The following is a 22336-nucleotide window of genomic DNA, read 5'->3' on the forward strand; positions in this document are numbered from 1 at the left end:
ACAGAGAGAGTGACAGAGAGAGAGCGACAGAGAGAGAGAGCGAGAGAGATCGACAGAGAGAGAGAGAGATCGACAGAGAGAGAGAGCGAGAGAGATCGACAGAGAGAGTGACAGAGAGAGAGCGACAGAGAGAGAGAGAGCGAGAGAGATCGACAGAGAGAGAGAGAGATCGACAGAGAGAGCGACAGAGAGAGGTCGACAGAGAGAGAGAGCGAGAGAGATCGACAGAGAGAGCGACAGGTACTTGTGGTCCCCGAAAATGGCATACGATGTCACATATGTGCACCAGGTCATTGCTCTCTCTCGCTCTTCTGTGTGTGCATTTTGCTAGCTGTCATTCAAATGGTGAGGGGCTGAAGCTCATTAGCTAGTATTCAAATTTCTAGGGGGCTGGCCCAATTTTGGGGAAAATGTAGACGAAATGGCAAGGCACAGTGTCCAGAAAGAAAATAAAGTCACATTCAAACTAGGGATTTTGTGGGGTAATTAAGGTTAAACAGTAATTCTGCTCATAGATTATGCATGTATTAACAACACATTTACACATACAGCCCAAAAGCAGAAGGTTTAAAAAAGACTTAGTGGTCAACAAAGTTCTAGAGAATGTCTTTAAGGTTCAAGTCAACCAACCTACATCATGCATCATGGTGTTTAATTAGGCATATCATATGCAATAGAATAAGCAGTGCAACAATCTCCCTCCTGGACAATATGAAACCTCTGAACTGAGAATAGGAGAGCTGCAGAACATCCATGTTCTGCCCTACAGGCCTACATAAAAAATATTTTCAATATCATTGATCAATGACCATTAGTCACATGGGGCCCACAAACACAGTGATTTTTAGGTGTTTGCATCCACTATGGGAGATGCACTGCCTATATAGTTAAGATATTTTCATTCCTTCAAATCATTTTTCCCCCTTTTACAACCTTTATAATCATAAAGTTAAACAAAGGTTGGAGTGCAACAGCCTAAAATGTAGGAGTTTATAAATTATATATTGCAACTAGAGACAACTTGACATTATCTTCCCTTATGGGAAAACCAGATGAATGTCACATGTGATCATGTGTGAATTGTTCCAAAAACACATGTTTTCATGTGATCACGTGATCCTATGTGAAGTTAATGTGATAACATGTGACAACATGAAAAGCAACGTGATAACATGAAACTATACATGCGAAAACGTGTGAAGCTTCCAAAAACAAGTTTTCACATGATTTCTTATCTGCAATTTCACATGAAATTTTCGTTTTGTCACTAAAGCACCTTATACCACCCACCACTGCGACTTGTATGCTCTAGTCGGCTGGCCCTCACTACATACTCGTCGCCAGACCTACTGGCTCCAGGTCATCTACAAGTCCATGCTAGGTAAAGCTCCGCCTTATCTCAGTTCACTGGTCACGATGGCAACACCCATCCGTAGCACGCGCTCCAGCAGGTGTATCTCACTGATCATCCCTAAAGCCAACACCTAATTTGGCCGCCTTTCGTTCCAGTACTCTGCTGCCTGTGACTGGAACGAATTGCAAAAATCGCTGAAGTTGGAGACTTTTATCTCCCTCTCCAACTTCAAACATCAGCTATCCGAGCAGCTAACCGATCGCTGCAGCTGTACATAGTCTATAGGTAAATAGCTCACCCTTTTCACCTACCTCATTCCCATACTGTTTTTATACTGTTTTTATTTATTTACTTTTCTGCTCTTTTGCACACCAATATCTCTACCTGTACATGCCCATCTGATCATTTATCACTCCAGTGTTAATCTGCAAAATTGTATTATTCGCCTACCTCCTCATGCCTTTTGCACACATTGTATATAGACTGCCCATTTTTTTCTACTGTGTTATTGACTTGCTAATTGTTTACTCCATGTGTAACTCTGTGTTGTCTGTTCACACTGCTATGCTTTATCTTGGCCAGGTCGCAGTTGCAAATGAGAACTTGTTCTCAACTAGCCAACCTGGTTAAATAAAGGTGAAATAAAAATCATGTCCTTTTCCTATGTGGTTTTCCTGTCAGGGTTCAACTGCTCTCCTTATTTTAAACATAATACTTTATTCAGGTGAAAAAGGTCATTTATTGGCCGAATCTGGCAATAGTATCCAATTCAATAAAGGAAGCCAATGACTGAGCTGGAAAAGATGGACCACTTCCAGATAATGTTTAGATGGCTTGTTGTGCCAAGGCAATCTGAAGATTAAAAACATCTCTTGAATTACAACGACACGCCACAAAATAAAATTAATGCAGTATTTTCATTAAAAGAATTCAGTCTCAGAGTGCTTCACTGTCCATTAGATAAAGGGGGAGGTAAAACACGAGAAAGTACCGTGATGCTTGTGTCGGGTACAGGCTTTTAGGCAAATACACAGCATCACACCGCGGCCCCGTGCAATTCAATCACACGTCCCTCGCGGAGTGGTTGGTGAAGCAGCATACCAATGTGGGAATCTGGGGAAAAGTGTTTGAAGCTGCCGAAAGAATAATTCAGTTACCCAATTTATATACTACAATTGACTTGAGTTAAGAAAAATTAATACAACCACGTATTTTTTGGAAGTCTCTATGTGGAGTTTTCAGATACAGTTCAATATTATCATTGCAACCTCAATTTAGATGTTATTCTGTTGTCAAAGTGGGCTACTTTTCAAATTGCAGATCAGATCCCTCGCAAATTTTCCAAAACTAAGGCAACATAGGAAATCAGAAACACATGTCGCGTCAGATTTATGAAAAGCTTTGTATTGAAACGTCATCAACTGAGAACAGACGGCCATATTAACATAGTCTGGACGAGGTGGTTAATAAATACGGCTGCAAGCACCTCTCATTGGAGTATCAGATAAAGGGTTGGAAAATGCTTTAATCTGTGTGTTTTTTAATCAACCTCGTTCAGAAGATAAAAGATTTTTCAACAATTATTTCGCTTATTTTTTTGCAAGTATGCATATACTACCTGCATAAGGGATTTTCCAAACCATCTTGATAGGCCCTACAACTGAATTCACAAACAAGCCATTTAACCGAATAAGCAGACTGATTAAACCTTTTACTTCGACATCAAAGAATGGGTTTTAATTAAGCAAATGAGTTGTTTGATAAAAACTAAATTCACCGGTCTATACCACAGTTTAACTGCACTTCATCATGAGAAAGATAGGCTTTGTTTTATGATTATGAAGCGCTTTAGGCTATATATTCAAATTCAACGCCTCAATATTGAAGTCATAAAAAATAAGGGGCATACGTTTTATTGAGTTATTTTTTTCTTTCTCAATTCCTGTTCTCTTAATTTGCTCACCTTGTTGCCAGATGTTCATTATCAGGGCACGGAAGGAAAAAACGGGTACCATCAAACACATTTATTAGACAAAGTAAGCCTTTGACCAGTAGGCTACGCTACAAAATGGTTTGTGTTATTAGTGCCCTCTTTATTTATTTTGTATTTTTTTATAGTAATAGACACTAATGATTTCTACATTGTTATATAAATTATGGTGCTACTAATATAGTGTCAAGTGTAGGCTATTCCTTAATGGTTTCCTTATCTTATGGTGTCCTTTCGAAATACGGACGAGCGCAGCAAAAGATGCTGAACAATCACAAGTCGAACTTCGAGCTGGTCTTGAGCTCTTCTGCCACCGTTTGGATATTTCAAGCAACTACCACATTGGATTCTTGTGTCTGGTTTCCATTGACATTTATTGATTTCACACAAACGTACAAAAAGGTACATATCAACTCAAAATAAAAAATATTGACAATGTTCACGAAGTTCAGTCAAATTAACATCTAACTATATTTACTGGCTCAAAGCAGAAATCCAATATGCTTTGGATGGACCCAAGTAATCAGTTAAAAAAATACAACTCTTAAAACAATTGTTTAAAAGGTTATTCATTTTAGGGAAGCTCAAACATGCTATTTTCTTGCTAAATGTATATCCATAGTATTATGGTTGAGATAAAAGATAGCCGTGTTAAAAAAAAATACTTGCGCAAAACAGGATTTTTTTTAGGCTGAAAGTATGTGTTCAGAGGCCACAAAGTTTGTGACTATTCCGAAGTTTTAGCTCAAAGGACTGTACAAAACACAATATTTTGCCTCTCATATCATCTTGTTGCCTTTTTATTAGCTGGTAGTTAATAAGGCAGAGACATACTTTGAGCCCTTTAACTTGTGTAAAACAAATTCATGCATCACAGTCAATTGGTCTGCAATGTAGGCCCCATAATAAACACAATAATTACAAACTATATTTTGTATGAACTTTATCTTCAATGAGCCTTTTCAGCTCCATTTTAATACCACTAAGTATCATGAAGCACACAAATTAGTAGTTGATATATGGCACACAAACAAATGTAATTAATGGCTTGGCTTTAACTACATGCACCAACCTAAATATTCTGCCGATTGCCTTTCCTTTCTCACACTCTTTGCCTGTTTTTATTCTGTGTTCTCTTCTAATGCAGCTTCCATCCCCCAAGTTCCCTTACAAAAACACAAGCCTATGTTATAAAGCTCATTGTAAAAACGTTAAGTCCCTTTGAGATACATGTTAATGTTTGTTGGCTAAATAAAAGTGCACTATGCCTTACTAGCAGTAGAATATTTCTGTAGAAACGGTTCTATAAACGCTGTTTTTCTTTTCAATGTTCAATGATGTCACATCTTGGGTAATTAATCTAAACATAAAGGCATACAATCAGAGTTTAGTAACTCTAGTACACATGTTTTACCCTTATAATAACCCAAAATATAAGGTTGTGTTACGCAATTTGTTGTTTCGGTTGTCGTTTCAGTCTTTGTAAACAATCAATGTGTATAGATTAAAATGCCTGGACTGTCCATCATTGCACACAGAGCACTGTCCATGAGTGATTTGAATTGTCCAGTGATTTGCCCATGAATTTGAGTGATTGGAATTGTCCAGTGATTTGTCAATGAATTTGAGTGATTTGAATTGTCCAGTGATTTGCCCATGAATTTGAGTGATTTGAATTGTCCAGTGATTTGCCCATGATTTTGAGTGCTACCCAGCACCATCCCTCAGCTTTAGGCGACTAAATAATGTGGTGGGGCTGGAACTCAGGATTGCATCTTCAACCCCTGAGTTAAACATACTGTCTAGGCCCACACACTGATAGGCTACAATGATCAACTCATATTTCAACATTAAGTGCAGGCAACAACATTATAACTCACAATCCTGATGAAGCATATAATCTGTATCCACTCATCCTAGGAGGGAGAGAAGTCAGGAAGTGGAGGAAAGGGAAAAGGAAGGAAATAACATTGGAGGCAAGACACTGTCTATTGTGACACTGTTTTCAGACTGTAAACTGTGTTGTTCTTTAAATTTACCTTGACTATATTAATATTGAGAAGGAGGAGCTTTATCATGTCATGTTTCTGTGATGCAACACTACATGACCAAAAGTTTATTGACGCCTGCTCGTTGTACATCTCATTCCAAAACCATGGACATTAATATGGTGTTGATCCCCCTTTGCTGCTATAACAGCCTCCACTCTTCTAGGAAGGCTTTCCACTAGTTGTTGGAACATTGCTGCTATAACAGCCTCCACTCTCCTGGGAAGGCTTTCCATTAGATGTTGGAACATTGCTGCTATAACAGACTCCATTCTTCTAGGAAGGCTTTCCACTAGTTGTTAGAACATTGCTGCTGGGACAAAGCTTCCATTCAGCCACAAGAGCATTAGTGAGGTCGGGCATTGATGTTGGGCGATTAGTCCTGGCTCGCAGTTTGGGGTTCCAATTCATCCCAAAGGTGTTAGATGGAGTTGAGGTCAGGGCTCTGTGCAGGCCAGTCAAGTTCTTCCACACCAATCAAGACAAACCATTTCTGTACGGACCTCGCCTTTGTGCACAGAGGCATTGTCATGCTGAAACAGGAAAGGGCCTTCCCAAACCGTTGCCACAAAGTTGGAAGCACAAAATCATCTAGAATGTCATTGTATGCTGTAGCATTAAGACTTCCCTTCACTGGAACTATGGGGCCTAGCCTGAACCATGAAAAACAGCCCCAGACCATTATTCCTCCTCCACCAAACTTTATAGTTGGCACTATGCATTGGGGCGGGTAGCGTTCTCTTGGCATCCACCAAACCCAGATTCGTCAGTCAGATTGCCAGATGGCGAGGCGTGATTCATCACACCAGAGAAGGCGTTTCCACTGCTCCAGAGTCAAATGGCGGCGAGCTAGGCTTGTGTGCGGCTTCTCGGCTATGGAATCCCATTTCATGAAGCTCCCAATGAATAGTTCTTGTGCTGACATTGCTTCCAGAGGCAGTTTGGAGTGTTGCAACCGAGGACAAACTATTTTTACAGTACTTGGCAGTCCTTGTGTGACCTACCACTGCTATGGAGATTGCATGGCTGTGTGCTCGATTTTATAGTCCTGTCAGCAACGGTGTGGTTGAAATAGCCAAATCCATTCATATGAAGGGGTGTCCACATACTTTTGTATATTTGGTGTATATTCGGTTACATTTTGGCCAGATTTTTTACAAATAATTTCCTCAGAGGTAGGTTTATCATTCGTTTCTGGCTGTGGAGTAGCCTTTTCACTGGATAAGGCATGGGAGGCTATAAACAAAATAGATGGGGGTGCAGTATTATAAAAAAACAAGAATATAGTGTAACCAATCAAAGACAAGAATTTTCAATAAAGTTTTCAACGGTTGGCACGAATGACGGTGTTGACTCTGTAATCAGTGCTCAGTTTTAGCACCTGTTTCCTTATTCCAACTCGAAAGGAAACTTTCGAACTTCATGTTTATCTTCTACGCGGAAAGTTATGAAGCTTTGCATATTTATTGTTTTTTTATTTACAACATCCTTAAAATGCAGAAAGCCTTGAAGAAGTATTTTGTAAACATGGACGAGTATCTAGCCAGCATCGGTCTCTACAGGAAAATGATGGCACGAGACGCGTCCTGTCTATTTCGAGCTGTCTCTGAGCAGGTAGGCTAGAGCAATTTAGCGAAATGTTTTTATACGTCCCATTTGACGTTCAACGCTCAGAATATAATATATTACATGTATCTGACTGAATTCATGGTGTGCGAATAGAAAGTTGCCTTTTTTTCAAAGTAAAGGGTCGTTTGGGAACTCAAGGGTTCATTTAGCCTGCTTGTTCATCTTCGGCTATGGTTCATTTGGCTGACTGAAATTATTGCCGAGGCCAGAGTTAAAATATGAATTGCACAACACTATGCTCCAGGGCGCAAAGAGGAGATTGTCGAATATGAATTACAGGTGCACTATGTAATGATTGATTTCTTTCCTCCAAGATGTATTGCTCTCAGAATTACCATCAAAAGATAAGGAAAGACTGTGTCACCTTCATGAGAGAGAACCGATGCAACTTTGAACCTGTAAGTTGACTTCAAAATGTTTAAGGGTAGGGACGTCCCAAGAATTCCAGATAGCACTGATTGCTTAAAATCTAAGTCTAATGGCATGCTTTATCTCCTAGTTTGTTGAAGGGTCGTTTGAGAAGTATCTGGAACGTCTGGAGGACCCCAAGGTATGTTTATAGAACTACGTGTTATAAAAGCACATTGCACAAGCCATGGGTCAGATTCAGACCAAATTAAGAAACGTCATGTACATACTGTTAAATACGTTTTTTCCCCAGGAAACCACTGGCCAAGTTGAGATAAAGGCTTTGTCGTCGTTGTACAGGTAAGTGCTGCACATTGTGTTATCAGTTAAACATCACCTGCCACATTGTACAACCTTTGTTGGCCGACAGGATATTGTCAAATGTGATCTGGAGAATTAGATTTGTGAAATGCAGTTTAATGTAACCTGAAATAAGTTTGTTGGCTGTGTGGCAGGCGGTGCTTCCTTGTATACAGGTATCCTGGGAAGCCACCAACGGAGATAACTGAAGTAGACTACATGGAGAAGGTAAGTGTGGTTATTCACTGCCCAGGCCCTGAAGCATCTTAAATGCCTGACTAATGAAGTAATTACCAGGCAAAACTGAACCAGGTGTGTGGATAGGAGGTAATGTGTAATACAGAAGTATGTGGACACCCCTTCAAATTAGTCAAGTTGGCTATTTCAGCCACACCCGTTGCTGACGGGTGAAAACAGTTGAGCACCCAGCCATGCAATCTCCACAGACAAACATTGGCATTAGAAGTGACTTTCAACGTGACACTGTCATAGGATGCCACCTTTCCAACAAGTCAGTTTGTCAAATTTCTGCCCAGTCAACTAAGTGCTGTTATTGAAGTGGAAACCTCTAGGAGCAACAACGGTTCAGCTACAAAGTGGTAGTACACAAACTCACAGAACGGGATCGCGGAGTGCTGAAGCACATGGCGTGTAAAAATCGTCTGTCCTCAGGTGCAACGCTCACTAGAGTTCAAAACTGTCTCTGGAAGCAACAGCGGCACTGTTTATCGGGAGCTTCATGAAAAGGCTTACCATGGCTGAGCGGGCGGAAACAAGCCTAAGATCACCATGTGCAATGCCAAGCGTCGGCTAGAGTGGTGTAAAGCTTGCCGCCATTAGACTCTGGAGCAGTGGAAGCTAGAGGTCGACCGATTCATCGGAATGGACGATTTTAATTAGGGGCGATTTCAAGTTTTCATTAACAATCGTAAATCGGTATTTTTGGACACCAATTTGGCTTTTTTTATATATATTTTTTTAACACCTTTATTTAACTAGGCAAGTCAGTTAAGAACACATTTCTTATTTTCAATGACAGCCTCGGAACGGTTCAGGGGCAGAACGACAGATTTTTACCTTGTCAGCTCGGGGATTCAATCTTGCAACCTTACAGTTAACTAGTCCAAGGCTCTAACCACCTGCCTCTCATTGCACTCTACGAGAAGCCTGCCTGTTACGCGAATGCAGTAAGAAGCCAAGGTAAGTTGCTAGCTAGCATTAAACTTATCTTATAAAAAACAATCAATCATTATCACTAGTTAACTACACATGGTTAATATTACTAGTTTATCTAGCGTGTCCTGCGTTGCATATAATCGATGCGGTGGCATTCGCGGAAGGACTGCCGTTGCTTCAACGTGTACCTAACCATAAACATCAATGCCTTTTCTTAAAATCAATACACAGAAGTATATATTTTTAAAACTGCATATTTAGCTAAAAGAAATCCAGGTTAGCAGGCAATATTAACCAGGTGAAATTGTCAGTTCTCTTGCGTTCATTGCACTCAGTCGGGGTATATGCGATAATAATAAACGTTTTGTTTTCGAAATTATAGTTTCTGGATTTGACCGTATTAATGGCCAAAGGCTTGTATTTCTGTTTGTTATAATTAAGTCTATGATTTGATAGAGCAGTCTGACTGAGCGGTGGTAGGCACCAGCAGGCTCGTAAGCATAAATTCAAACAGCACTTTCCAGCAGGTCTTTGCTGTGCTTCAAGCGTTGCTCTGTTTATGACTTCAAGCCTATCAACTCTCGAGATTAGGCTGGTGTAACCAATGTGAAATGGCTAGCTGGTTAGTGGGGTGCGCGCTAATAGCGTTTCAAACGTCACTCGCTCTGTGACCTGGAGTAGTTGTTCCCCTTGCTCTGCAAGGGCTGTGGCTTTTGTGGAGCGATGGGTAACGATGCTTCGAGGGTGGCTGTCGACGTGTTCCTGGTTCAAGCCCAGGTAGCGTCGGAGGGGGATGGAAGCTATACTGTTACACTGGCAATACTAAAGTGCCTATAAGAACATCCAATAGTCAAAGGTATATGGAATACAAATGATATAGAGTCCTATAAATACTATATTAACTACAACCTAAAACCTCTTACCTTGGAATATTGATGTCTCATGTTAAAAGGAACCACCAGCTTTCATATGTTCTCATGTTCTGAGCAAGGAACTTAAACGTTAGCTTTTTTACATGGCACATATTGCACTTTTACTTCTCCAACACTTTGTTTTTGCATTATTTAAACCAAATCGAACATGTTTCATTATTTATTTGAGGCTAAATAGATTTTTATTGGTGTATTATATTAAGTTAAAATAAATGTTCATTCAGTATTGTTGTAATCATCATTATTACAAATAAATGTAAAAAATTGTCCGATTAATCGTTATCTGCTTTTTTTTTTTTTTTTGTCCTCCAATAATCGGTATCAGCGTTGAAAAAAACAATCGGTCGACCTCTAGTGGAAACGTGTTTCTCTGGAGTGATGAATCACGCTTTATCTGGCAGTCCGATGGACAAATCTGAGTTTGGCGACGCCAGGAGAATGCTACTTGCCCTAAAGTTTGGAGAAGGATTAATGGTCTGGGGCTGTTTTTAATGGTTCAGGCATGTCCCCTTAGTTCCAGTGAAGGGAAATCTTAATGCTACAGCATACGATGTTCTAGACGTTTCTGTGCTTCCAACTTTGTGGAAACAGTTTGGGGAAGGCCATTTCCCGTTTCAGCATGACAATGCCCCTGCGCAAAAAAAAGCGAGATCCTTATAGAAATGGTTTGTAGAGATCTGTGTGGAGAACGACTAGCCTGCAAAGACCCCTGACTTCAACCCCATTAATCTTTGAATTGAAATTCCGACTGCGAGCCAGGCCTAATCGCCCAACATCAGTGTCGACTTCACTAATGCTCTTGTGGCTGACTGGAACGAGTCCCCGCAGCAATGTTCCAACATCTAGCGGAAAGCCTTCCCAGAAGAGTGGAGGCTGTTATATCAGCAACGGGAGGACCATTTTAATGTCCATGATTTTGTAATGAGATGTTTGATGAGCAGGTGTCCACATACTTTTTGTAGTGTGCTTTGGTTTGTCCACTAGATGGTACTGCTCTCATTTGAGAAGACTACAGCCAAAGATGGTGTATGTAAATGAAAATGGGGTTCATTCAGGCTGCTTACCATTGGAAGCAACAAAAAAAGTCAGTTCCAGTCTCGGTAACTTGGTGTGTCTCCCATAGACACCAACGCAATAGCAGCTGGGTTTGGTCTACTTCGTTCATTGAACCAGGGGGAAAAAACAGCAAGTCATGCTTAAGTCTCTGTTACCTCTATTTCTCTCTTAGTTTGTTCTCTATTCTGTAGAACATATGTTCCCAAACTTTTTTTTTTTTGTCCCGTACCCCTTCAAACATTCAACCTCTGGCCATCATTGTAAGCCTGCCACACACCAACACACTATACGATACATTTATTAAGCATAAGAATGAGTGTTTGTTACAACACGGCTCGTGGGAAGTGACAGCGCTTATAATAATCATCAATATATTTAGCTCTATTTAACCATCTTACATATAAAACCTTATTTGTTCATCACAAATTGTGAATAACTCACCACAGGTTAATGAGAAGGGTGTGCTTGAAAGGATGCACATAACTCTGCAATGTTGTATTGGAGAGAGTCTGTCTTAAATCTTTTTCCACACAGTCTACCTGTATTTAATTCTCATGCTAGTGAGGGCTGAGAATCCACTCTCACATGGGTACCTGGTTGTAAAGGGCATTAGTGTCTTAACAGCGTGATTTGCCAAGGCAGGATAGTCTGAGCGGAGCCCAATCCAGAAATCTGGCAATGGCTTCTGATTTTTAAATTCAATTTTCACAGAACCGCTTGTTGCAATATAAATGGACTGTTTGAAAATGTGAAGTAAAAATACGTAGTTTATTTTATTTGGCGTACCGCCGACAGCAGTTTGGGAATAACTGCTGTAGACAATTTGATTTGGGGGGACTCTTTACCATTTTGATGAATGGTTAAGAGTAAAAATGCATTACACTTCACACTTCTGCTCTGACTGTTGTAGATTCTGCTGTGTTGCTCCAACAATGGCCATTATGATGTTGTGTACCCCAGGAACTACCCCATCCACGCAGCTCTGTGTCAAGGTCTGTACTCGCACTCATCAGAATTGAGAAAAATCAGTGGAGGCTGGTGGGAGGAGTTACTGGAAGACTGGGTCATTGTAATGGTATAGATGGAACCGTGTCATACACGTCAAAGGTAAGGAAACCACATGTTTGACTCAATTCCATTCTAGCCATTTCAATGAGCCCGTACTATAGCTCCTTCCACCAGCTCCACAGCAGTGGATACATCTTCACTCTAAGTCCTATAAATTGGCTACTCATTTATTTTAGTTACTCAATATTTTAAATGATCAGTACTTTCATGTGTAGTGAATAGGAAATGTACCACCTTTTTCTCCAACTGGATCCAGCTCTGTTGTATGAGCTGCTGTACACACAAGTCCTTGGTGTCGGCGAGGCAGAGGTGCAAGGAGCCCTGGAAGGGTTCCATGGCGGAGGTCGTCGCTATAGGAACAGCCTGTCGGTGTGCAGTGAGGATGCAGGCTATGACACCCCTGAGGACAGGGGTCAGACTCTGAGGTGAAGTTGTGCTCTGCACACCACTTGATTTCCATAAAGCCCTCTACACTAAACCTAAGTCTTACAGTTGCTAGTTACTTGGATCATTCCATAAAAGAGTCCCTTTTGCATCCCTTTGATATTTTAACTTGTGCACCAATATTGAGTTTTAAAAGCCTGTTTATATTAAGTGCCCTATTAATATAGACCACATGGAAAATTCAATACATACTTTTAACTAAAGACCTGGTAAAGTGCCAAAATTCAGCATTTTGACATGTCCTACTGTGTACACTCTGACTTCTAGGAAAATGAACACACTTCATCCCAAAATGGCCATGTTTTTAGCATCATTGTAAATCCCTAGGTATTTTTTTGCTTTGACAGTTATTTCTGAAGATTATTATATACATTGAAAAAAAATAAAGATGGGTGTAGATCAGAATCTGGTGCGACCACCATTTGCCTCATGCAGGGTGACATTTCGTTTACGTAGAGTTGATTAGGGAGTGTTGCCCCACTCGTTAATGGCTGTGCAAAGTTGCTGGATATTTCCTGGAACTGGAACACACAGTCGTACACGTCAATTGAGAGCATCCCAAACATGCTCAATGGGTGACGAGTTCGATGAGAATGCAGGCCATGGAGGAGCCGAGACATTTTCTGTAGCTTATGCCTGCCCATACCATAACCCCACCTCCACCATGGGGCACTCTGTTCACAATGACATCAGCAAACCACCCGCCCACATGACGCCGTACACCGTTTTCCATCTGCCTGGTACAGTTGTAACCGGGATTCATCTGTGAAGAGAACACTTCTCCTGTGGCAGTTGCCCACTGAAGTTGTTTAGGACACTGGAACTGCAGTCAGGTCAAGACCCTGGTGAGGATGATGAGCTTGCAGATGAGTTTCCCAGAGACTGTTTCTGACAGTTTGTGCAGAAGTTCTTCGGTTGTGCAAACCCACAGTTTAATCAGGTGGCTGGTTTCAGACGATCCCACAGCTTAAGAAGCCGGACATGGAGGTCCTGGGCTGGCGTGGCCACACGTAGTCTGCGGTTTGTGTGGCTGTTTGGACGTACTGCCAAATTCTCTAAAACGACATTGGAGGCAGTTCATGGTAGAGAAATTAACTTTAAATTCTCTGGGAACAGCTCTGGTCAACATTCCTGCAGTCAGTGTTGTGACCAACACTGCGGATTTTAGTGGCCTTTTTTATATGGGCCTCCCGAGTGTCGCAGCGGTCTTTGGCTCTGCACCTCAGTGTGCATCACAAAAGGTCGTGATTGGGAGTCCCGTAGGGAGATGCACAATTGGCCCTGTGTCATTAATTATTATTAAAATATTTTGTAATATAACCGGAACTCTACGCTGTTGAATGGGATGGCCATGGCTTTCTTGATGCCGCCAAGCGATGCATGCGACGTCTGTCGTGTGCTGGAAAAGGGTCTGCACCTGTGTAATGATCGTGCCATGCAGGTCAGGTGGCTGGATTATCTCGGCAAAGGAGAAATGTTCACTAACGGGGATGTAAACCAAATTTGAGAGAAATATGCTGGAAAATTTCTGGTCTTTCTATTTCAATTCATGAAACATGGGCCCAACACTTTTTACATGTTGCGTTTTTTTTTTTTTATGCTTTGTTCAGTAAAAAAAAAAGTGACTCAATTTAAGGTTAAACTTGTCCCTCCATTTTAAGGTCAACCCGGTTTGTAATACGTTTTCCGAAAGAAACGTACAACATCTAACAGGTTTTTGTAAAGTACAATTTTTCTACACTCTATTTACTTTCTTGTAGGGATGATTGGGAGTTCAATGGGCACAGTCGCACAGAGGACAAAGCCCGGCCTGGAGCAGAGGAAGCAAAGGTGGCAACGTTTTCTATAGCGTCTATTGTTACCACTGAGTTGTAGTTTATACAAAATCTTTTTGACGAAGACTAGATTCTAGGAACACAAATCCAGTTTCTTTCTCTTCCTAAGACTCCAGATGGACCAGCAAAACTCTCTCTCCCGTACAAGGTGCTCAAAGCACTGGATTCTGAGATGTACAGAAATGTCCAGTTTGATGTATGGCACGACAGTCGCAGAGGTATGCCATGTTGCCCCCTTCTGTTGGGGTTTCTTGTGGAACTGCTGAATTAATGAGACATTAGTCATAAACGACAAGATTCACACAGAGCAGACCTTTTATCCGTGGGGTTGATATGTTATACCGTACATTCATTTCTTAACGTAGAGCAGTTGTATAATTGGGTGTTCTGGAATGGCATATAATTTCTCTGAAACAGAGATGCAGAAAACTGATTACATGGTGTTTGCTGGAAGACAGTACTTCTTGGGAGACAAGTGTCAGGTACAGTAATCCAATTTATCCACTAAATTAAGATTGTTTTGTGAAGAGAAAAAAAATACTCCAAATGAATAAGGGTAGCCCATGTCTTCCATGCAGGTTCGTCTAGACCCCAAAGGGAAGTATTACAATGCTTTCATTCAGGAGGTGGGCACTCACCCCAGCGCTGTGACAGTGTTCATCGAAGAGCTTGGAGAAAAGTGAGATACATGTCCCTTTTTAAAAAACACCCCCAATTGAAATGACTTACACATAGGCACTTCCACACAGCACCCATCAATGTGTGCTTATTTTAGTTTTCTGGCACATTCTTGTATTGGAGCAGTAAGAGGAACTGCCCCTCCCTACCGTCAGGCTTTGCTCCAAATCTACACCCCAACCCGAGTACTCCGTTCCGCCACCTCTGATCTCTTGGTCCTCCCACTCAACCCAGTACAAGGGCTTCTCTGTCCTGGCATCCCAATTATGGAACCAGCTTCCCCTTGAAGAAGAGTCCTTGCTCAACTTCTGACCCCCCCCCCCGCTCTGACTGCGGATAGCTACTTTATTGAGGAAAATGTGCTTACTGTATGTGGTTGTCCCACCTAGTTATCTTAAGATGAATGCACTGGAAGTCACTCTGGATAAGAGTCTGCTAGATGACTAAAATGTAAATGTACCATGCCGAATGGTTCAGTCATACAGTATGATAGATGCAGTGGTTCACCATCAAGAAGGTGCTCTTTTCAATATTAGGTTTATGAGACCTCTCTATACCCCACCCACCCCTTTCAGACATCTTGTGTCTCTGACTAACTTCAAGCCTGTGAACCCTGTCCCTGCCTGGAACATCACCCCGAGCCGCAAGGGACCATCATACAGCCGGCCTGAGCAGTATCCTGGAGAGATGGGTCAGTATGCTCTTTAACCGTTAGATGGTCTTAGTATGTTTTTATTAACACTGAACATCGTATTGGCCTTGGACCATTGAAGACCTGTACAACGGTTATCCCTTTTGTATGTTAGATTCAGAGTTGCGGGGCCGGCGGCGTTTCTTTAAGAAACCCAGAGGGAAGGAGATGCTGATGGTGGCTGGCCTGCCTCCCCGCTTTCAATCAGGCCCTGGCGGCCTACCCCCTGGGCGTGCCCCTGGCATGCATGCCCCCACACCACCACCAGAGACAATGCCCTACGAACACTATCGGCCTCATCTTCCACCCAGGCCCCCGCGAGGATATGGCCCACCCAGGTTGGTGTGCTTTTAAATTTGACAGATATCACTCTAAAACACCTTTACGCCACTGCTGTACTTCACCATGACTGAAGGTCATGTTCCTTACCGTTTATTATATTCTGCTGGTATCTATGCTGTTGCCAATCTGGGTTCTGTTCAGAAGTTCAGCCCGTTTCCTGAACAATCATCCCCTCGTTGGGCCAGAGATGACATACTACCCTCACTCAGGAAAACGCTGCTACCACAGCTTCGACAACTACTCATTCAGGTCACGGTAATACGCCTTTTATCGTCTTAGCAATGTCAAGCAGAATGAGCAATTTGAGCTACAGTAACTTTGGATATTACCGGTGGCCCTGCCCACAGAGAATGTAGTCATGGTTCAACGTGACGTGGTGTTGTGGCTATAAAAATACGTATATTCATTTGGGCTCTTGCAGCCGAAGCAGGCGCCAGATCCCTGCTATCAACAAGGAGTGCCAGTTCAGCTACGTCCCCGAGACAGGACAGGAGGCACAGGACATGGAAGGAACAATCACCTTCTATGAGATTGAGGGGGGAGATGAAACTGCCTTCCCTCCCTTGTCGGTAACTATGTAGCCAGCCCAGAAGCCCTCAGGCTACAGACTTTGATAGTTGGGAGCATTAGTATTCAAGTCAACCTGCTGTCTACTTTTGTAACTGTCTCTTTAGGGACAGACTGTAGAAAATCCCATGGTTCCAGCACTCCCTACATTCTGGGTGCAGCAGGGGCCAAGCCCCATCCCCACATCTGGTAAACAGGCCTTGACCTCATCAGAGGAGGACGCTGACGAGAGGAGCAATGGTGACGACCAGGGTAGGCCAGCCTGTCCAGTGACGCCGTCTTGATCATAAAAAAATGTATTTGTTTTTGAGTTGGAATGTAAATGGTAAATCCTTGGTGTGCCTCAGGTGAATATTCAGAGGAGTACATCTATACTGGTGAAGGTGAGTGTTGACATCACCTGCTTGTGAGGTTTCTGTGAAGTTGGTGAAGAGCTGGTAAGACAGTCCTTGGCCACCATTTTATTGTATGCTGTTCTGTAGATGTATTTTCAACAGATGTCCATTAGGTTATTGGGCTATGCCATTTCCCAACTGATTCTGTCATTTGGTGACAGTCAAGGCTCACAATTTGAAGAACCCTTGTACAATAGGGATAAAAGTTCACAATTGTCTTTTTAAATCATCTTGCAGACACAGTGTTCCAGAGCCCATCTGTGTATGCTGCGGCAGAGTCCACTGCCAACCTGGTACTCTTCACTTGCTTTTTTTGTTGAAACTTTTAATAACTATAAATGTGGGATGATTAGATGTATTGTATAATTTCCCATTCATGTCAATTTACTTGCTTTTTATTGGGGTTGATTGGTTTGATTTCATTCCTGTCTCCATTTGTTTTGCCTGCCTTTACAGACCATTGAAGAGGGAGGATCTCGTGCTGGCTCACCACAAGAGGGCATGGCTAGCTATAGCTACACTCAGTCACAGCAGGTACTAGAATCTTTACAATCCGCTTTACCCAACTCCTCAATTGTCACATTTTGTCAGAAACAAACATCAGGTTTTAAGTTTACTCAAACTGTAGAAGGTTCATTTTCTTTGGACAAAAGTTACTTGTATGGCTTGACTTTTTATGTGAGTAATCAAACCCGTTGCTATGGGACTCATTTGTGTGGTGCATCCTGTTTCCATTGATCATCCTTGAAATTTTGCTCTAACTTGATTGGAGTCCACCTATTGTAATATCAATTGTTTGGACATGATTTGGAAAGGAACACCTGTCTATATAAGGTCCCACAGTTGACAGTGAATGTCAGAGCAGAAACCAAGAAATGGGGTCATGGTTTGTGTTGAGGCACAGATGTGAAGGATACCAAAAAAATGTCTGCAGCATTGAAGGTCCCCAAGAACAGTGACCTCCATTCTTCAATGGAAGAAGTTTGGAACCACCAAGACTCTTCCAAGAGCTGGCTGCCTGGCCAAACTGAGCAATTGGGGGAAGAAGGGCCTTGGTCAGAGAGGTAACCCAGAACTTGATGGTCACTGACAGAGATGGTGGTTCTTCTGAAAGGTTCTCCCATCTCTGCAGCACCCCACCAATCAGGCCTTTATGGTAGAGTGGCAAGACGGAAGCCACTCCTCAGTAAAAGGAGAAACAAGATTTTCTGGTCTGATGAAACCAAAATGGAACTCTTTGGCCTGAATGCCAAGTTTCACATCTGGAGGAAACCTGGCACCATCCCTCTGGTGAAGCGCGGTGGCAGCATGCTGTGGGGATGTTTTTCAATGGCAGTGACTGACTGGGAGACTAGTCAGGATCAAGGGAAAGATGAACGGAGCAAAGTACAGAGATCCTTGATGAAAATCTGCTCCAGAGCACTCAGGACCTCAGACTGGGGTAACGGTTCACCTTCCAACAGGACAATGACCCTAAGCACACAGCCAAGACAATGCAGGAGTGGCTTGGGACAAGTCTTTGAGTGACCCAGCCAGAGCCTGGGCTTGAACCTGATCTGAGAGACCTGAAAATCAAATCCAATTTTATTTGTCACATGCGTCGAATACAACAGACCTTACAGTCAAATGCTAACTTAAAGCCCTTAACCAGAAATAATACAAAAATATATATTTTAAATAAATTAGAATAACAAAGAGCAGCAGTAGATAACAATAGCAGGGCTATATACAGGGGTTACCGGTATAGTCAACGTGCGGGGCACTGGTGTCGAGGTAATATCTAGATGGATATTAAAGTGACTATGCGTAGATCGGGTAGCAGCAGCATAGAAGTGGCTGTACAGCGACGCTCCCTATCCAACCTGACAGAGCTTGAGAGGATCTGCAGAGAAGAATGGGAGAAACTCTCCAAATACAGGTATGCCAAGCTTTTAGCGTCATACCCAAGAAGACTCAAGATGGTAATTGCAGCTAAAAGTGCTTCAACAAAGTACTGAGAAAAGGGTCTGAATACATATGTGATATATTTTTATACATTTGCAAAAATGTCAAAACAGAATTAGCTTTTTGTCCATTATGGGGTATTATGTGTAGATTGGGGGAACATTTGAATCCATTTTAGAACAAGGCTGTAATGTAACAAAATGTGGAAAAAGTTAAGGTGTCTGCTTGCGCGCACACAATACCAGTCAAAAGTTGACACTCATGCCGGGGTTTCTTTTTTTTAAACAATTTTCTACATTGTAGAATAGTCAAGACATCAAAACTATGAAATAACACATGGAATCATGTAACCAAAAAAGATTTAAACAAATCTAAATGTACTTCTTATAGTTGAGTTTCTTCAAAGTAGCCACCATTTGCCTTGACATCTTTGCCTACTCTCAACCAACTTCATGAGGTAGTCACCTGGAATGCATTTCAATTAACAGGTGTGCCTTAAGTTAATTTGTGGAATTTCTTTCCTTTGTTTGAGGTAATCAGTTGTTGTGACATGGTAGTGGTGGTATACAGAAGAGAGCCCTATTTGGTAAAATACCAAGTCATATTATAGCATGAACAGCTCAAATAAACAGAAATCAAGTTCAGTCAATCCAGAAAATGTCAAGAACTTTCAGATTTTCAAATGCAGTCGACAAACCATCAAGCTCTATGATGACACTGGCTCTCATGAGGACCACCACAGGAAAGGAAGAACCAGAGTTACCTCTGCTGCAGAGGATAACTTAATTCTAGTTAACTGCACCTCAGATTGCAGCGCAAATAAATGCATCAGAGTTCCAGTAACACACATCTCAACATCAACTGTTCAGAGGAGACTGCGTGAATCAGTTTTGTGAGATGCAGAGTAGGTGAACGGCTGATATCTGCATGTGTGGTTCCCACCGCAAAGCATTGAGGAAAAGGTGTGGGGATGCCTCGCTGTTGACTTTAAAAAAAAAAAATGTTAATTTAGAATTCAAGGCACAGTTAACCAGCATGGCTACCACAGCATTCTGCAGTGGTATGCCATCCCATCTGGTTTGTGCTCCTTACACACATCCAGGCTGTGTAATGGCTATTTGACCAAGAAGGGGAGTGCTGCATCAGATTACCTGGCCTCCACAATCACCCGACCTCAACCCAATTGGACCGCAGAGTGAAGGTAAAGCAGCCAACATCTGCTCAGCATATGTGGGAACTACTTCAAGACTTGAAAGCATTCCAGGTGAATGCCAAGTGTGCAAAGCTGTCAAGGCAAAGGGTGTCTACTTTGAAGAATCTCCCAAAAATATCTATATGTATTGCGATGTGCAAGATTTCACTCTGCCAAACAGTTCGCTTCACACTCTTACCGTGTAGTAGCCGCGGGATCAAAACAGCCAAAGTTAACCTCATGCTCTTAGTTGCGGAACTTAATATAATAATAATAATAATAATAATAATAATATATGCCATTTAGCTGACGCTTTTATCCAAAGCGACTTACAGTCATGTGTGCATACATTCTACGTATGGGTGGTCCCGGGAATCGAACCCACTACCCTGGCGTTACAAGCGCCATGCTCTACCAACTGAGCCACAGAAGGACCACAACTTGACCACCTAGCCTGTTTTACTTTGCATCTACGTCATGTGGCTGACTATTTTTATTTTATTTTTTTTAAGCACCTTGTTTGTCAATTGTAGTTAGATTTAGTTTTGTTTCCTCAGGTGGTGGTGAAGTCAGCAGTCATGCCTGCACAGGCTTTAACCACAGCCCCAGCAACTATCTTCACCTCTTCCTCTAGCAGCTCTCAGACCCTTCCAGCACCAATTGCTTCACCCTCAAACTATCCTCAAGGGGCTCCCATGCCCCCACACGCAATGGGCAGACAAGGTACCCACTCTTAGGGTGATGGTCAGACCAAAGGAGTTATTAAGCCCTAATAACTAACTGATGCCTATTTTCTCTTGTTTGTAGTTTCATCCATTCAGGTTCCCCCTTCCTCTCCCTGGTTTGTGAATGAGATGGGGGAAGCGGTCAGCACCATACCCCCTCCACCTTACTCCTATGACTCCAACGCCAACGACCTTCCACGAGGTTAGACATGCTTCTCCATGGCACTTCTTATGGTTGACTTTGAAGATGTGACGGTAACTAAATGTTTTTCTCTTTCTGTAGATGGCAAGGTCCTCCAATATTACTTTAATTTAGGAGTCCAAGTAAGTGATTATAGTATGTATGGGTGAACAGTTACTTGGCATGAGACACTAGACATGTCTTTGAATGAAAACAACCTGTACCTTTTGATTTCTATCCATGTTGAAACAGTGGTACCAGCAGAGCTATTGGCATTCCATGGTACAGATGCAGCAGGCGTATCAGCAGCCTAATGCCGAGCAACAGTTCCAGTCCTACTCCGGAGCCCCTCCTCCCTCTGATCACACAGTCCCCCAGTCCTACCCAGAGACTGGGAGAGCAGGGCCTGATGGCCAGGGAGATGTTCTTGCCAATGGTCAGCTTCACCCCTCTGCCTCCAGACCTCATTATGAAATGGCACATCTGCATTGAACAAGATCTTCAGTGTCACAATCTTACGACTTATTTTCTTACCTTGGTCCTCACCCACCACCTTTTCCTTCCTACCAGGCACCCCCCTGCCCATGGACCCTCCCTCAGCAGGAGCCCCAGGCACAGTGTTCTACCCCTTGCTTCAGGACCAGTGCAGCCAACCCCCCCTCCACACCTACGAGCCTTATGTTCCGATGCTCTCTGCCACCTACCATTACCTCACACCCTGGAACTCAGGCCCTGCCCAACCACATGTGCACGCATCCTACTGCCCCTCCAATCACCCAGTCAACTATGTCACTGCACCCACACACCCAGGGCACTTTATTCCTCCCAGCATGTAACCAAGCACTGGGGGAGGGAGGTGGGCCCCTCTAACTACCCACATTCACCATATGTCACCCTATGTCATGTGTAACGTTTGTTCCACTTTTCTTCTTTTGAAGTTTGCATGTTTTTGAAGTTTGCTAGTCAGTGGCTGTCTGAAATAGTGCACTACTTTTGAATAGGGTGCCATGTTGGGCAGTGGTTCCCATCCTTTTTCAGTTGCTGTACTACCAACTGAATTTTGCCCTGAACTACCCCCTACTGCATTTTACCAGTAGGACAATTGTATCATGAGTCTTCTCAAGTACCCCCAGAGGTACTATTACCCCAGTTTGTGTACCACTGATGTAGGGAATAGGGCGCCCTCAAAAGTGGTTCACTACATAGGGAATAGGGCGCCCTCAAAAGTGGTGCACTACATAGGGAATAGGGGTCCATTTCAGACACCCTCTGATCCAGTGTTTACAGAATGTTTAATACATTATTTTCATGTTTAATTAATAAAACGGTTTTGTTTCCCAGAAGGCTAACGTTTATCATTTGAGCTGTCCTTTTTAGAGCA

At 42.5% G+C, this 22336-nt stretch overlaps 1 protein-coding gene across 5 annotated transcripts; it reads left to right on the forward strand.

Annotated features, from left to right (window-relative positions):
- Window positions 1-6712: 6712 nt before the first annotated feature.
- Window positions 6713-22298, forward strand: LOC118376630 (putative bifunctional UDP-N-acetylglucosamine transferase and deubiquitinase ALG13). Of its 5 annotated transcripts, none has more exons than XM_035763364.2 (24): window positions 6713-7006; window positions 7336-7419; window positions 7521-7571; window positions 7683-7729; window positions 7885-7957; window positions 11804-11885; window positions 12218-12386; window positions 14166-14235; window positions 14350-14458; window positions 14658-14722; window positions 14819-14919; window positions 15494-15609; window positions 15725-15947; window positions 16093-16206; window positions 16382-16520; window positions 16626-16770; window positions 16866-16901; window positions 17151-17206; window positions 17370-17447; window positions 20607-20772; window positions 20857-20976; window positions 21058-21098; window positions 21208-21391; window positions 21526-22298. In XM_035763364.2, the coding sequence occupies exons 1-24, from the start codon at window positions 6815-6817 to the stop codon at window positions 21789-21791; spliced, it is 2727 nt and encodes a 908-aa protein (XP_035619257.1). In that variant the 5' UTR covers window positions 6713-6814; the 3' UTR covers window positions 21792-22298. The 5 variants fall into 5 exon arrangements, with proteins under 5 accessions (XP_035619257.1, XP_052376686.1, XP_035619256.1 ...); XM_052520726.1 differs by having other exon boundaries at window positions 16093-16205; window positions 16363-16520; XM_035763363.2 differs by having other exon boundaries at window positions 16093-16200; window positions 16373-16520.
- The last annotated feature ends 38 nt before the right edge of the window (window positions 22299-22336 follow it).

This window comes from Oncorhynchus keta, chromosome 6 (genome assembly GCF_023373465.1).
Source record: "Oncorhynchus keta strain PuntledgeMale-10-30-2019 chromosome 6, Oket_V2, whole genome shotgun sequence".
In the NCBI taxonomy this organism is placed as follows: domain Eukaryota; kingdom Metazoa; phylum Chordata; class Actinopteri; order Salmoniformes; family Salmonidae; genus Oncorhynchus; species Oncorhynchus keta.